This window comes from Gymnogyps californianus, chromosome 2 (genome assembly GCF_018139145.2).
Source record: "Gymnogyps californianus isolate 813 chromosome 2, ASM1813914v2, whole genome shotgun sequence".
Lineage (NCBI taxonomy): Eukaryota > Metazoa > Chordata > Aves > Accipitriformes > Cathartidae > Gymnogyps > Gymnogyps californianus.
The window spans coordinates 23782769-23799215 of record NC_059472.1 but is presented as its reverse complement, the minus strand read 5'-3'; the positions used below and the strand labels follow the sequence as shown (position 1 = coordinate 23799215).

The 16447-nt window shown below is 37.4% G+C and overlaps 1 protein-coding gene across 1 annotated transcript in view; it reads left to right on the top strand.

The window, feature by feature from the left end:
- The window catches only part of VPS13B (vacuolar protein sorting 13 homolog B), a 484683-nt gene that overhangs the window by 261430 nt on the left and 206806 nt on the right, over positions 1 to 16447 (top strand). Inside the window, exon 25 of the mRNA XM_050892705.1 lies at positions 3353 to 3559. Coding sequence (XP_050748662.1) covers positions 3353 to 3559 — 207 coding nt within the window. The remainder of the gene's footprint in view (positions 1 to 3352; positions 3560 to 16447) is intronic.

Here is a 16447-nt window from a genome sequence, read left to right as displayed (position 1 = left end):
GAACTGTACAGAACTTACCTTAATATTGCAGCTATTCAGAGAATTGGTAAATATTTTGAGGTGTTCATGTAGCAAAATAGTTTGCTACATTTGATCGGTACACTCTCAGTGAAATTCCAGCAAATTGTCTCATCAACTCTAATTTGTTTAAATCTCCAATTAGTCTCATGGTTAATATATGTAATACATTAATAGTATTAATTTAGAAGCGGAATGACATTGTTATAAGTGGAAGCCTTATCTAAATTTGAGTTGCAAATTAAAAAGAAAAATGGAGTAAGCAAAACACATTTTCAAGCTTTCCTATCAAACTGTGACCAAACTGGTTTTGCAAACAAAGAAAATATTTGCACTAACAAATTTAAATTATAAGCTCCATGTAAATCATATTACAAGTATAGTGAAATGTTAAAATGAAGTTGTACAGTGCAATATCAGACCAAATATTGTTGTCATAAAGGATGTCCTTGTACACTGTGATGTTATTCATTTACTGAAGTATTATAATAACCAAAAGGATGCGGACAAATTATTTGAGTTTAGGGAAGGTTCTTGAGCTGTACTTTCTCCTTTACATCTTCCTTACTTGTCCTTTCTGCTTTACTTATGCAAAAGGGGAAAAAAAAAAAAAATCAGTCTTCTTTAATCAGATGTTCAACAACAAAAGATGCAAAATACAATTACATAAACAGCATTTGATAGTTTTAAATTCACAGTAGATTAACTATGAAATTTGATTCTTTAGAATGACGGGTTGTATTTTGTCTATAGATGACAGCCTTAAAGTAGGTGATGCTTAGTGAATTTGTTAAATGGTAGCAAAGGTGAAGTATTTTACTATATGACTGTTATGATTTAATATGAAACCATGTTCTGATGGTTGTATCCCTTTAAAGTCAATAGGTACTTCCAGTGTGTAGAATTCCCAGGATTTGCCTTTGTTGTAGTTTTCAATTTTGTAGTAATGTGTTATTTTTTAAGTATAAAATGCTGTAACATACTGAACTTTACAGATTTTGCCAAGTAGTCAGTGGGATCTTAGAGTTATGTGTGGTTTTGCTGGGGAGGGAGTGGAAGCAGTGAGAGAGGGAAACTTTTCTTAACAAATACTGGCAGAGTTATTCCTATTTTTGTCATACCATTTTTCTTCTCTTGAATAGAGTGTACTAAAAGTAATTATTATATATTAACTATTATGCTCAAAAATACTTACAAAGGAGAGAGGCCTTACACTTACATTAGCCCTTCTAATATAATCGGAAATGAATTTTCAAAATATTAAGACTACTCACTTAAAAAAGTGCAACCAACAAGAGGAGTAGAAATCCTTCCATTTTAATGAGTAACAACCAATGGAATAAAATTAAATGTATTAAAAATAATAAAAAACATAACTTCAGCTCTTTCTCTGAAGTTTTTAAATTTTATTTGCATATAGACACATGCCTTCTTTTTTGTTTTAATGAAGTTTTGTTGTGAGGCTTCTTGGTATTTTTTATTTTTTAACATATCCCCAGGAAAATCATCTCCCTCTAATCAAAATGTGCCTTTTTTTCCTGGTGAACTTGTTTTGTCTCTGGTTTCAGAGCAAGGTAGAGTATTACAGTCATACTACTTGACTGTCTAGTTGCTGGCGATGTTCAGAGAGATGGCTACTGCTGTCTGAAATAGCCACTGTTTCAGAGTAGCTGCAAAGATTCTAGCCTGAGTAATTTTTAAAAAATCTCCCTGATAACATAAGTAATTATTAGCTTTAATGATTATGACTGTTGCAACCCCAGTAAGATTTAAACTCTTCAATGTTGGATTAGCTGATGACAAACCTCTTTACCTTGTGTATGAGCATGTATGTAAACACAGAAGTTGCATCATTCCTTCTTTTGTGTTATTTTGTGCCTTTATGAACAGCAGCATAATTAAATTTCTGGGAGCCCTGCTCCATTAAGACAAGTATAGCTTAAATTATCCTTTGCTTTCTTGACCAAAAAATATTTTGAGGGAGGGGAGGTTGCAAGCATGTATGATTTGGATATGTGCCTGTATCCTGTTAATTTTCTAGAGACTTTTTTTGCCAGCAAAGTGTCAACACCAGTTAATGTTATATTACTCAATCAGATGGACGTTATTAGTTGATCTTCCTGAGTTACATGGAAGAGACTCGGGAAAACTTAGAAATATGTAATTAGTAATTTACAGGTTACCAGTGCATATGAGAGTGCTACAGACACAAAATATTTTAAAGCATGACTAAAAGAACTTTTTGCCACAGCCAGAGTTATTGTTTGTCTGTAGATTGGTCTGTATATGAAGACAAAAAAAGTACTAAGAAGTTTATCTCCTTTACGGAAAAATTCTGTCAAAAGAGTATATGACCTGCTCAGTGTAAGCCTTGAAACTTCAAAAGAAAATCCAAGATGAATTAAGAAGGTTTTTATAAAATTCCAGCACTCCACCTCTTAAGAAAGGACTGTAGAATGTACTTTGAGACTTCATCACACACTCTCACGCACAAAATCAAGTACTGTTTTATATCAAATGTAGATTGACAACAGTGTTTTTCTGCATCTGTTCTGCCCACATAAGAAGCCAGCTTCATAGAGTAGATGTGTCCTGAGGCTTAAAGTTCTTATAAATATGAGAATTTCCATTTTTTATAATGGCAAGTTGGGTATGGTATCCAGCTGTGGATCTGCTTATATATTGTTTGCAGTTTTCTCTGAGCTTGTTTTATACAGTATATTGCAGTATGTTGTCATACAAATTCCATGATTAATGCTTATTTACAAAAACTTGTGTAAATATCTTAGAACTGAGTCAAACAATGTGCAAGTTAAACAATGTGTTTCTGAATATTGGAATGACATATGCCAGGAGACTATTGAGTTTGATAGTGGATATTCTTCCTAAAACATAGAACAGTTTCATATGCTGCGTGGGATCATTATTTTAATACCATTTAAATGAATAATTTTTGCATTGCTAATATTTCATAAAGTTTACATGTTTGCCTTTTCCTACAGGCAGTATCTGCACATATGAAATATACCACAAATTACCTTTGTTTAATTGTTAAAATTGATATTAGTAAAAGTTTTGCAAGACCATGTTATTGGTTATGTTTTTATGAGCTACGTACCATATGTTTAGACAAAGCATAGATTATTTTTATCAAAATAACTATACTGTAACTGATGTTAATTATTTTAATTGCAATGTAGTTGCTTATCAGAACATTATAAATGGTGAGAAGTTCAGTTCTGCTACATTCTAAGTCTCAGTGGAGGACTTTGATGATTTTTCCTTCCCCTCATTAAGGAAAGCTTCATCTTAAAGTGTTTTTTTTTCTTTTTAGGTGCAGCTTCTGTATGAACTGGCTGAGATCACAAGTAAAGTTTGGAATAAAATTCAGAGGAAAGGAATTCTATATCAATCTTCTGTCTATACTGAAACCATGACAGGACCTGCTCCTCCTAGCTCTCCAGTTAAAAGTAGTGTTGGTACCGCTCCACCGGATACCAGCACATACAGCCCATCTGCTGACGTTGGGACCACTACAGAGGTAGGCTTTCGTTGTTTTTTTTAAAAAAAAAAAAAAAAAAAAAAAGCGCGTTGTGTGAGTTCTGACTTACAAGGTGTGATGTGCAGTCAAGTAAGAATCAGAAGGATCAGAAAGAGCAGTAGGGTCCCTATGGATAGTAGCTTTGCCCTGATAAACTAATGAAGAATACTTCATTACTCAGTTTGGTAGAACAAGAGGAAAGAGGGGAAAAAAAAAAGAAATTGCTGGATTGCTCCTATGTTTATTATTTGTCTGGATTGTTTCCCTTTGACATGAATGAATATTAACTCTTGTCAGGAAAATTATGGTTAGTGTTTTCAGGTTGTCATGGTTTAACCCCAGCCAGCAACTAAGCACCATGCAGCTGCTTCCATCTCCCCCCTCCCATATAGTACGGTATGGTATAGTCAGCGCTGTACCAGCTACTAAGAAGAAAATTAACTCTATTCCAGCTGAAACCAGGACACAGGTCAAGAAGCATAAGGCATTTTTCAAGTCCAGAATTATTAGAATAGTAACTGGTGTTTTGGAAGTACCTGTGATACCTGCGCTGCTTGTGAGTCATCCCAAGTAGCTTCAGCAGTCAGCCTGTCATGTTGAAGCCAGTCACTACGATGCCTGAGTCAGTGGAGAGCTGCTGCGTGTAGACTGTATTGACAACCAGGAGAGGTACAGGGGCAGTGAAGGCTCCCAAGGCTGGCATTGCAAGTCACCCAGCTGTACGCTCACCCCAGGTCCATCCAGCCATTGTTACCCTCCATCTGTGAACTACTTCTGGACCTCAGTTCCTTCCCCTCTCCCATCTGTCCCGTGTCTCAGGAGTGCTTTTGTAACTGAGTCACATGAGGATTTGCATATGCAGCTTCAAATATAAGAAAGATTGGCCACTTGGTTTTATGTATTTCTGCTTCCTTAGTTTACAGCACTGCGTAACTGCCTGCAGCAATCTGGTACCTATCTTAATCTTTTTGTGTGCCTAAGACTGTAAAATATTATTTTGAGGTGTGGGAAGGAGTTCTGTTTCTCTGCCATATTGCGGAAAGAAGGCTAGTTCTTTTATCAGCACGAATACAGTGTTAAACTTCATCCATGAGTATCATTAACTATGAGTCACCAGGTAGCTGATACAGTAGAATGGGTGGTCACAGGAGGCTGTGCAACTGAATAGGCCTAGTATTTGTGAATTTCTTAGTGCCCCTGTCAGGCTTACTAGTTAGAATAATGAGTTGGCCTTGTTTGTGCTCCAGGGGAGAGCCAAAAATGCTTAAGATGAGTTGAAGGTATACCAATGGTATATCATACGTATGCAATTGCTTCATTCTTAACATAAAGCTATTAGAATGTGGGGAGACTGTTCTGAGAGACTGAGCTTCATTCCCAGGATAAACACAGCAATTTTGGGGGCACCTCATAGAGGAGTTCTGGAACACAAGCAAATACACAGCAGTTTGAATGCCGAGTGCAATTACATATTCAACAACATTTGGCCAGGATTGCTTTAACCCTATGGATGGTTTATATTAATTCCCAGGTTTGGAGAAAATGAAATGGTGATTGCTAGTGCTTACTTTTTATATGCATCACACACACACAGAGGTAACTGTCATTAAAAGGTGTTTGAGGTAGAGTTTCGGTTCTTAAGTTGTTTCACTAAAATGTTTCTAGATTATTTGAATAGCCTTGGGTTTGGTGTATTTCTATGTGTGTGTGATGTCAATTGTGAAAAATTTTGCCATGGATACAGAATGGAAGGTAAGCAATAGTAGTAAGAAAACAATGTGGTCACAAAAATAGTATTTTTTCACCTATTCACATCAAATCACTTTCTTATTAAAATCAGAAACCACCAGCTTTATAAATAACAATTTGTTTTTGACCCTCTATATAGACAGCAATATTTGGAGTACATGCTGTACTTGGAGCATTACTTGAAACTGATTCAGTAATTGTTTTAATCCATATGTTACCAAGATTATTTTGGTAATACGGGTCCAAGTTCAGCATTCATATCCTACCGCTTTGCAAACTGTTCATCATTTATTTATTTTCTTCCTATTCTCAACAAATGTTATGCACTAGCTAAATAAATTTTCTCCTGATCTAAATGAAGTTTGGTGAATTAGCCAACAAAGGACAATGTTAGAATTTGTGTTCAGTCTTTTCCACTCTGAAGCTAAGACCATAATTTCTATCTTGTTAGAATAGAAAGTTCTATTAAAACGTATGGCATTAATACTGGATTTTTTTCACAATAGGGGACTTAAAGTTAACATAGCACTTTACAACTGATGTTTGAAAACTGCTTTGAAAGGGGTGTATCATTGTGCTTAGACAGGATAAATAAATTAAAAAATTGACCATGCTCTGAGGATATTATTAAAAATATGGAAGAGGAAAGAAAGCTACAAACAAGAGAAAATGTTTGCATGAAGCCATAGTTCATATGACCGAAAGACTGAGGAATAGAGCTCCTGTCCATCATCTCCATTCACAGCTCTCAGCCCAAGGCATTCTGTCTGTGGCTGGGGTTAGGAAGGCAGTTCAGAAGAAAGAGCCAGCACAAGGGATATATAAGGGCACAGATAGAAAAGCATACTGAGGCAGGTGTCATTTGTTTAATGGAGACAGTGAGGTGGGAGAACGTATACATGGCCAGCTATTTGAGGTTGTAAGAAGTTCTTTGTCAGAAAGTGAAAATGACAATTAGAAGGCTAATTTTTATATTGTCAGGAAAAGATTCACAGAGTTGTTCAAATAGGAGGGTAATGTTTTTGGCTAAGTAGCTGAGGAAAATCTTACTCCATTTCTGATTAACTGAGTGGGAATATTAGGTGTATTGAGGTAATTAAAACCAAAACAGTATGTAGGGTGTACAAGGGTTTTAATTAACAGTAAAAAAAGAGAAAGGCGAAGGTTTTGAATTACTGTGGTTGAAAAAAAGACTTGGAGAGAATCTTTGTCATGGGAAGTCAAGCCAGAGTTTAGATTCCTATAAGACTAGTAGCTGTATGAGTTTGTGAGTACTATCATTTTTATGAATTTGTGAGTCAATGTTTATACTTGAAGACCACCTTTGATATCGGTCTTGTGATTTCTTGAAAAAAGTTAGTGGTACTGTAAGGTGAAAAGGAACGGATAGCCAACGGAGGATTCATCTAAATGATTTGGTTGTTATGGAATGTAACATCAAAGGTTGTCTTGACCTAGTGCTTTCTTGTATTTAAAGACTGATGTTTAAAACAAAACAAACCTCAAAAAACCAATTATCCCTTCACTCTTAGGACTAATTTTATGTCAAGCTACCAGCTGGAGTGAGATGAATCACCTAGTATGACCACCAAGTTAACGCATTCTAGATGACGTAAACAAAGTAACATTTTTCCAAACAGGTTTTTGTTAAACCATAGGGAAAATGATCTTAAGCCCTCTACCACCATCTTAAATCAATGTAGTCATCACTTTACCTGAATTTTTTTTCTTTTTAATCTTTTGGTGGCCATCAGTAAAAATAAATCTCAAAGTGTTTTGAAGCTATACAATGAGCTTTTGCAGATCATCATGTGTGAAGTAGCTAAGAACATTGTTCCTGAGACTATGCACAGTCCTGATGTCTGTGAGTTGTGTAGTACTATTGGGGGTAGGAAAGGGAAGGAGGTGGGAGAATCACACTTGGCCAACCAGTGAGAAATAATAGAAGGAACCATATTTTCTTCTCATGTTTCTAATAGACTATTTTAGACAATATAAATTAAATAATTTGTAACATAATGGTTGGCAGTATCTCTATAACACATTCTCTTCTGTGGTTGGTGGCTGTCTCTGAACTTATTCAACTTATTTCCTAGTATCAAAGCGCAAGCTAGATTTTCATTGTAATGGTGTGGTTGCTGTCCTGTTCTTTGAGGTAAGGATTGTTGAGAATTTAAAAATATATGTATTGAAAAATTAACTAAGGAATGTTCTCCCTCATTCATTTTCACCAGTGAAAGCTGTTTGTCCTTTCAGAGTAGTTAATCACTTAGTTTCCCTGTTTCCTTTTGCTAACTTAATTACTATCACCATACCTAGCTGTAGATAGTATGCTCATGAAATTGTGCTTCTCCTTTATTTGAAAAGGGTAGGACGTGAAGATGAGAGAGAGAATCTGGTCACTTCTGCTGTCTCCAGCTGCTACTTTGAACTACTTCAGTCTGCTGAGTGCCTCAGTTATAGTCCATATAATATAGACTTTATTTGAAGAAAAATAACCTCCTTAGTATGTTCAAGTATGCACAGAACCCTGTTATAGATGCAGGGGTGCATCTGAGTGACATCTGTACAGAGAGCTATACCCTCTGCCCCAAAAGCAGGCAAAGTGAGTCAACAGGCCTTGTAGACAAGAAATGTAGACAGATTTTTTTATTGGTTTGTCTCCTGTGAAGTACAGCAGCTAGTTCTACCTGTCAAATTGCCTAATGGGCTACAGATGTCAGTCTGTTATACCATAGTATTTTCAATGAGGCCAAGTTTTTCTTCTGGGTGAAGATGTAGTCCTCCACAGTTTATCCAACTGTGGATCGTCGTATATAACATCTATCTTAGACATAAGACTTTTTATCTGGAGACCCTGTTTGTTCATAAGAGCCTATCTAGTGAAATCCAAACAAGTGTTTTAAAACCCAATTGCATTGTCTTGCACCAAAGTACAGTTGAGGGCTGAATATTTTTCCAGGTACCTTCTAAAGAAGTAATTTTAATTTCAAAGAGTGTTGAAGCGGGGCGGGGGATGTCAGAGTAACATAATGCTTGTCAACTTCGTATGTCATGGTATTTTCAAGTACTCTTCAGAGACTGGTATAGAAAATCTGAACCGTGGGGAGGGATTGGTGGTGTTTGGAGACAGGAAGGCAAAAGTTATCTTCAGTACCTCATAGAAATGGTGATTGTGGGAACTGGGATGTCAGGAAAGTTAAGCAACTGAGAATAAGTTATACTGCATGGAAGCAGAGGATGACTGAAAAAGGCATGCTTTCAGTGAATGGTAGAGGGGGAAAGGGAAGGTGGAGGCAGCTTTGGGGAGGCAGCTGAGAAGACTGGAGCAGCATTCCACCATTTTCCTGGGTCTGATTTATTCCTGTCTGTGGTTTTGCTGCTGGTTGGAACTGGACCACTCCTTTCCCTTCCCACAGAGTCTGAATTCCATCAAGGGAGCAATAAAAGCAGATGAGGCAGTTATAGTGCAGGCACTCACTAGCCAGGAGACCTAACACCAACAAAACTTTGCCTGATTGCTGTCTTTATACTGGCAGGTCTGAAAACAACTTGTAAATACTCAGAGAAATAGAAAAATACTTTTATTTTAATCTCTTTAAATACTGTTTACTTAAAATCTTTATATTCTCTAAAATGCTATTATTGATTGCTTATAGATGCATATTTTGATCTTCAGAAATTTGAAGGTACTTAATATTGGCCTAATGTTACTCACAAAGAAGTCAGTGGGAGCAAATCTAGGTCCATGTTGTTTGATTTGGAAAATACCATCCTGTATTTGTGAATTATAACTTGTTTTCAGACTATTGTAACAGCAATGTTTTTAATGAAAGAAATGGAGGAGGTAACATATAAAAATTGAGTGCATCAGCCACAATTTCACCATGCAGCTGTGTTTTTTATAGTCATTATTGCTGATAAGCAGCAATGACGTATATAGAGTAATTAAACAATAATATGTATTTCTACAGGTTTGACTTGGGGAGATTTTCCAGAATTTTGCGTTTTATCAGAGTCTGTATTTTGTTTATATGTTCCTATATTTTTAAATCTTGAAGTCTGTCGAACAAAAATACTTTGCTGCATTAGGTACGGGTTTTTTAAGTTTAGAGATTTTACAGTTAATGTGGTTTTTTGTTCTGTGGGAGACAAATGATTATTTTTAAAACTTCTTTCAGCTGCAATGGACTTGCTATAAATGAATCAGAAGAAAGCAAACTCTCACAACTGTTTATATTAAACAGCAAAAGTAGTAATTTGTTTATGTGATCTGTGGATGATTTATATTTTAAGATGCATGTAATTCTTTTCATGCTGACAAGTTGATAGTGAGCACCACAGTCCTGTGTGGATAAAGCTACCTAACTTACTGAATTTTAGTCTGGGTGGTGGTAAGACAGGGAAACATGAGTGAGAGGCTTAAGTACTGGAGGGCTGGAAACAGTTAATCATTTTTACCATCCCTCCTTTGGAACAGCAAAAGCAAAGGTAGTACAGACTACAACAGGCCACTTGTTACTGTTTACTTAAGTACAAACAGTGGTAGAAGTGTTTAGTCCTTGGGGAAACTCAGTGATTGAGCAAGAACGCAGAAGTTATTTTGATAAGGCATAGCACTAGTGTGGCCAAACTGTGATCATCCCTGAGCTTTAGGCAGGCCAAGGATGAAGGCCTCATATGTTTGGATCTTCCTGATGAACAAAGATAAATTCTGCTAAGAAAATAAACTCAGTGTATTGGTCAATTTGGAACAATTGGTGAAAGAATTAAATTGTATATTTTAGGACTTGGCACGAGAAGTTGTGGGAAAATAGTTCAGGGTTTCTGACTCTGGCTTCATTTTTCTGTAGATCTGGAAACAGGGCAGAAAATTAATGCATAAGCATATTTAACAATACCACACTGGGTGCTGAAAATCCAAAATGAAAATTGAAACTGCATGAGAAACAAGAGCACAGTCTCTCTTCTCGCTTCAGTTTCTTAGTTTTTCACTGAAAAAAATTTCTAAGAATTTGAGCTTATTTAAAAAAAAAAAAAATTATGTCAGCTACTGCAGACCATCCATTTTTCAGGCCCTGTGACTCTGCCCAATGGTTCTGGTTACAGTACCATTAACAGAAGGCTAAGAAGAAATACAATCCCTTCATTTTTCACCTCCCAAAGGATAGCCATATAGCAACGTCTGCCTTCAGAGGAGCATCTGCAGTGCTTCTGCCACTGAGAAAGAGAATGGGCCAATTCAACTGCTTACGTATCTTTGAATGGCAGAAAAAATTTAGACAGTATGTTCACATTGAACTGTTGAAGTAGGGGATGGGCAGAGCCAGTAACCTCTGACAGGGACATGGTGTTCAGCAGCTGGGGATGTCTGTTGATAAGCTCTGCAGCTGGCATAGCTGCAAACAGAAGAAGTTATCGCTGAAAGCCTCAGCTTAATGCAGTTTTAGCTATGCTGTCAAGCTAGCTAGTCCGAGCAGTAGTACACACAAGTGACCTGGAATACTGAATGGGAATGCAGTAACCCAAGTACAGAATTGCAGTGCAAAGCTAAGCACAAGCGAGTTGAGGCCCTGGTTAGGACTTGCAGGCCCTGTGGTAGAACAAATTCCAAAACCCTGGCAATTGCAGGTCTAGGTGTCTGACCCCGAGCTTACTCTGCCGCTGGCTGTGTCCAGAGGTTCACAATTCCTTTATTTCTGATAATGTTGTTTTACATCGACATCCTCCATTTGACTCTTAGAAATTCAAGGACTGGTTTTCTTTTTCAAGTTCACTTCCAGAAATATGTGCGTGTGTAGGCCTTACTTGTGCATTGCCTAAATGAAATTTTGTTCTACAGCTACGCAATTGTGTGCTACACAATTTGAATAGGATTTAATAAAGCCACCTCACATGCTACAGAAATTAAAGTGTGAGAAACATCTGCAAATCAGACAAGCATAAGCACAAACAACATTGGAATGGTGCCAGCGAAAGTTTAGCTCCAGCAATAGTAACAGAAACTGCAAGCACCTTGGCCTCTTTCCTCACCTGTGTATTTTTTGGCTATAGCATATCAGATGTACGGCCTATTCCATTATGTATTTAGAAAAGGAGGAAGCAGTTTCTAATGATACATCTGGGCCTGTACCTATAACTCTGTTTTTTGTAAACTTCATAGATATAATAGGCTTTGAAAGCTGGTAGGGGCCACATTCCCTGAAATTCAGGGTTTCCTGCTTTTAAATTTGATCGCCCATTCCTGTGTTCATTTGCTTTTTACATATGTGCTGGTTTTGGCTGGGATAGAGTTAATTTTCTTCATAGTAGCTAGTATGGGGCTACATTTTGGATTTGTGCTGGAAACAGTGTTGATAATTCAGGGATGTCTTAGTTACTGCTGAGCAGCGCTTACACAGAGTCAAGGCCTTTCTGCTCTTCACACACCCCCACCAGCGAGTAGGCTGGAGGTGCACAAAAAGTTGGGAGAGGACACAGCCGGGACAGCTGACCCCAACTGACTAAAGGGATATTCCATGCCATATGATGTCATGCTCAGCAATAAACTAGGGGGAAGGTTGGCCAGGGGGCTACTGCTCGAGGACTGGCTGGGCATCAGTTGGTCGGTGGTGAGCAATTGGTCTCATTTGCATCACCTGTCTTTCTTGGGTTTTATTTCTCTCTCTCTGTTATTTTCCTTTTCATTACAAATTGTTATTATTATTTATTTCAATTATTAAACTGTTCTTATCTCAACCCACAAGTTTTCTCACTTTTACCCTTCCAGTTCTCTTCCCCACATCTTGCTGGGGGGAGTGAGTGAGTGGCTGTGTGGTGCTTAGTTGCTGGCTGGGGTTAAACCATGACAATAGATGTCTGGGGTTATGCTAGATAAATGCAGTTCTTCAGGAATCTCACAAATACTGTTATAAGTAACCTTGTGCCAAAATTATCAACTGGATGATTCTCTGAGAGGCATAGTACATATTTAATATCTTCAGAAAAATAAGCTTAAAGAAAAGTGTGGGAAAATGATAGCCTCAGTGTTCTACAGAACAAAGTTATCTATATACTCAAATCACTAAACAAAAACAGCTCTCTGGAAAAAAGTTAACAAAATGCATGAAACATCTGAACACATTAAATTATGAAAATAAAAGATCCCAATTATAAAATTCAAAACTTGCCATGGTGGCAGTATGTATTCGCTGTTAACTGTAGCCCTTTAATTTACTATTGTTTTCTTCTTTAACTATCAGAAATGTAGAGACCTGCCAAAATTTTAGAACAAAGTTGATTTTCATACAGAAAGCATTTTGGAACATGTCCAGTGGGAGAGTGAGGGTGTGTATGGAGGGCGAGGAGGAGACTGTCTCTCATTCCCATCCCCTCCATCACAGTTTGTAAGTTACAGTTTGGCAAATTGTGTGCCTACAGTACAAAAAGAAGTTAAAAATGTTCCAGCTCTGAAAAAAATTAAAAAAAAGAGGGGGGGGAAATGCGTTTTATAGAATGAAAAGAATAGAGAGCAGCAGATCAGTCCACAGAACATCAACATTGGCTTGAACTTTGACTTGAACTGTAAGTAAAAGTATTACCAGGTTTAAATAAGTATTGTTTCTCTCTTTCCTTAACCTTTAATTGGCATCCATTTCTTGATACTCTGTGAAATCTATCTGAGGATCTCAGCTAAGGCAAATTGTCCTTGGCTGGCTCCTTCCTTCAGAGCTGCCCTGCTGAAGGGATCCCACTGTTCCAAAGTACTGTTGACTCCAGCATCTCTAGAGTGTGTGAGGTTTGATGAGAACAGTCATCCCAGACACAATGAAACTCCAGCACAGAAGCATCATCTTTTAGGGGTGTCACTCAAAGGCAAATTATGTAGGTGTGGGAAGTTATTGGAAGGCAGTGTCAAAGAACCATTTGGATGAGTTATACCAAAGAAACAAGAAGAAGAGAGGAATTTATTGGCAGAATTGAAAGGCTCAGAACTGATGCCATGCTGATGGCATGAAATTGCAAGTCATGAAATAGGATGAGGCTTCTCTGATGTCAGAATGAGGACTTTGCAAATAAAGACTCATTAAGAAGGGAGACAAGATTCTCAAAGTGTTGTGTTCTTTCCAGCTCTGGAAGGATACATTTTTGCTCCTGCTTTTTATAGCTTTAGAAGTAGGCAGAGTAGATAGTTGGAGGAGATGCAGGCTGGTGTTTGAAGAGAGTGGGCAGGGATAGTCAGAGGATGGCAAAATGGCTGGGTGGTTGTTGCCTCCTGGCTTATGCCACTGTCCTATCAATGGAGCCTGCCATTTCAGGAGAAGCAATAAGGACTAACATTGGTTAGTACTGGAGAAGTGGCGGCTCTACCTACATTCTTTCAGATGCTGGGGGACTTCCAGACCTGACACTCTGCAAGGCCGTTTCCCAATTTTCATTCCTTCCCCATACCGGGGGAGGACACACCAGCATCCTTGAAACAAAACTGAGTTTTGCTTACAGCGCTGAAAAGATATCTACTTCCATGTTGCTGTCAGTGCTGCCTTGTAGGACAATGAAGTGGCACTGGAGAGAGTAGAGGTTTTTGTGAAGCCAGGAGGAAATGTCTTGCAAAGGCGTGGTTAGTAAACAGTACTTGGAGATAGGAGTCTTTGGACAAAAAGGTCTGGCAAGAGGCAGGAAGGATTTTGCTGGGGAAGCAAATAGGAAATATGAGTCACAGTTTGGCAGAAAGGAGTTAACCTCTGCCCTGAACATGTTATTTAATATGTTCTACTACGCGCTTTTTTTTCATCTTTTTAGGTGCCATATGTCCACTGTGCCACACTTGCTTTGGAGTTGGGTGCATCTTAGTGAAATGAGCTATCTGAGGTTTCTCCAATTAGATGTCCTACTGTGGTAGACATTAAATATTATTAGATATGCAGCAGGAGACAGGCCCTGCTACATTTAATAATCTAAATTTGCAGACAGGGTAAGAGAAAAATGGAAGAAGGAAGAGTAAACAAATTATAAAAGCAAGAGGATCATGTTAAGTCCATGGCTTGGAGATGGTCCATGGCTTCAGGTGGTTTAGTGTAAGGAATTTTGCTCAATGAGAACACAATGGAGAAGAAATGCTCAAAAGAGAAAGGACAGGGAGGGAAGCAGGAAGGGAGAGAAGGCATAGTGTGTGGCTGAAGTTTTTTAAAAAAAAAAAAAGTAGCCTTGAGTAGGTCCTTTCTCCCATTTCGTTTATAACCTAGTTGTTACTGATTTAAACACACTGACAACTTGGCAACAGTTAAGAACCTTTCGGGGAAGAAAGGATTCTAAAAAAGACAAAGTGTTATAAAAATTGGTGGATAAAATGGTATAGGGAAGTTTCCATCTGGGAGGTCTGTTTGAAGGGAACCGGATGAAGCTCCTTCTCCTTTAACTCTGGTTGTCTGCTTGTTCTTTTCTATGCTCTTTTACCAGCTCTCTCACCAATGGACTCATCCATTCATCCCTTGTTTCTGTAACTTGTCTTCTCTAAGTGCATTCAGAATCTTCTTTCCCAAATTCATTTCCTTAACTCCCATTATTACAGCTCCCTGCTCCTTCCACCACACATGCAAATAAATATATACATACACAGACAAGTGTTCTTCCTCTCTTTCTCATTAATCATGCTCATACCCTTCTGGTCCTTGTCCAGCTACTTCAGACCAGTCTGTACATGTTTGTCTCATACGGAGAGAGCAGTGTTTCTCTTGTCCTAGTTTCTGGGCTAATTGCATTTCTTCTGCCTTTATGGACTCCATGAGGACCACACATTTAATTGATAGGCCTCTAAGTACTGCTTTTTTTACAGAGCAAGAACTTAATTCAGGTCAAGGCATAGGTGTTAGTTTTCTTCAATTTGTTTCTGCCTGTCGTTGGTACCTCCAGCTCTGTGTGTGTTTGTTCATTCATTCATTTATAGTCTCTCTCTCTCTCAATCTGACCATTAATAAGTGATCAAGCATTTTATAGCAGACGTTTAGAAGATTTATGTAGAATAAAGACATCACAGACAAAACCTGTCATAGGACAATGAATTTATAATATGCATTCCAATTTATTACCCTATTTGCTTTTTCATATTTCAGATGCTAGCATAGATTGCACCTTTTCAGAGCTTAGTACTGTCAATATTACATGATTTTCTTACCCTTTTGTTAGTTCTCTTGAAGGTGAGCTACTTGTTTTTCCTATGGGTTGAAACTCTCCGTTGTCTGTCTTTCGTGGTCTGTGATCTCATTGCTACATGGCATTCACAAATCCAATGAGTAATATCTTTTTTTAGTCTGACTTGTACACTGTCACCAAATGCCATATCCATGGTTCCTTGACACATTATGACTAATATTTAAGGAAATCTTCCCAATTATAACAGCACTTGCTTTCTGTACACTAATGAAACATTTCTCATAGAGAATGTTTTTTTCATCATGAACTGTTTTGCAAAAAACAGGCATTTTTTTATTTGCTGTTCACCAGCCACTGATGATTAGTAATGACAGCACTAATCTCTAATCCTAGAGATCTACAAAGTTGAACTACTTAATTTTTAGAAACAACAGCTTTAATTCAAGTAACGGCCAGGGTATCTTTTTTCCGTGATGCTTTTTTTTTTTAAACAGATTTCTTTTTTACAGTCAACATAGATTTGTACATAGACAGTTTTGCACGTACCTGAATTATGTACTAGCTAGTTACATTCATAATGAAGAGACACCATTAGATGGATTAATAGTCTTGAACCATGGTAAAGTTAGAATTGGACTCATATTTCTTTGTTTTCCTCTACACAAATGGTATCTGAAGAACAAAAGCCCCCTGTGATTTGAATGACATTTTATAAAGCAAAATCTAATTTCTCAGTCCATAAAACACATGTTGCAGTTTGTTAAACTAAACTAAATCCAGCAATGATGATATTTTTTAAAATTGCACAAGTTTATAATGTTACGGAAATACCACTGATTTTTCTTAAAAAATAATTGATGAGAGTAGGATATTTCTTTTCTTTCTGAATTGTGTAATTTCACCATGGAATGAACATTACAGTGCTATATACAATCTCCCTCCATCCGTACTTAGCCTGAAGGTTTGTCTTAATTGAGCTATGGCCTGTTTTTTTTCCTTTCATTTGTT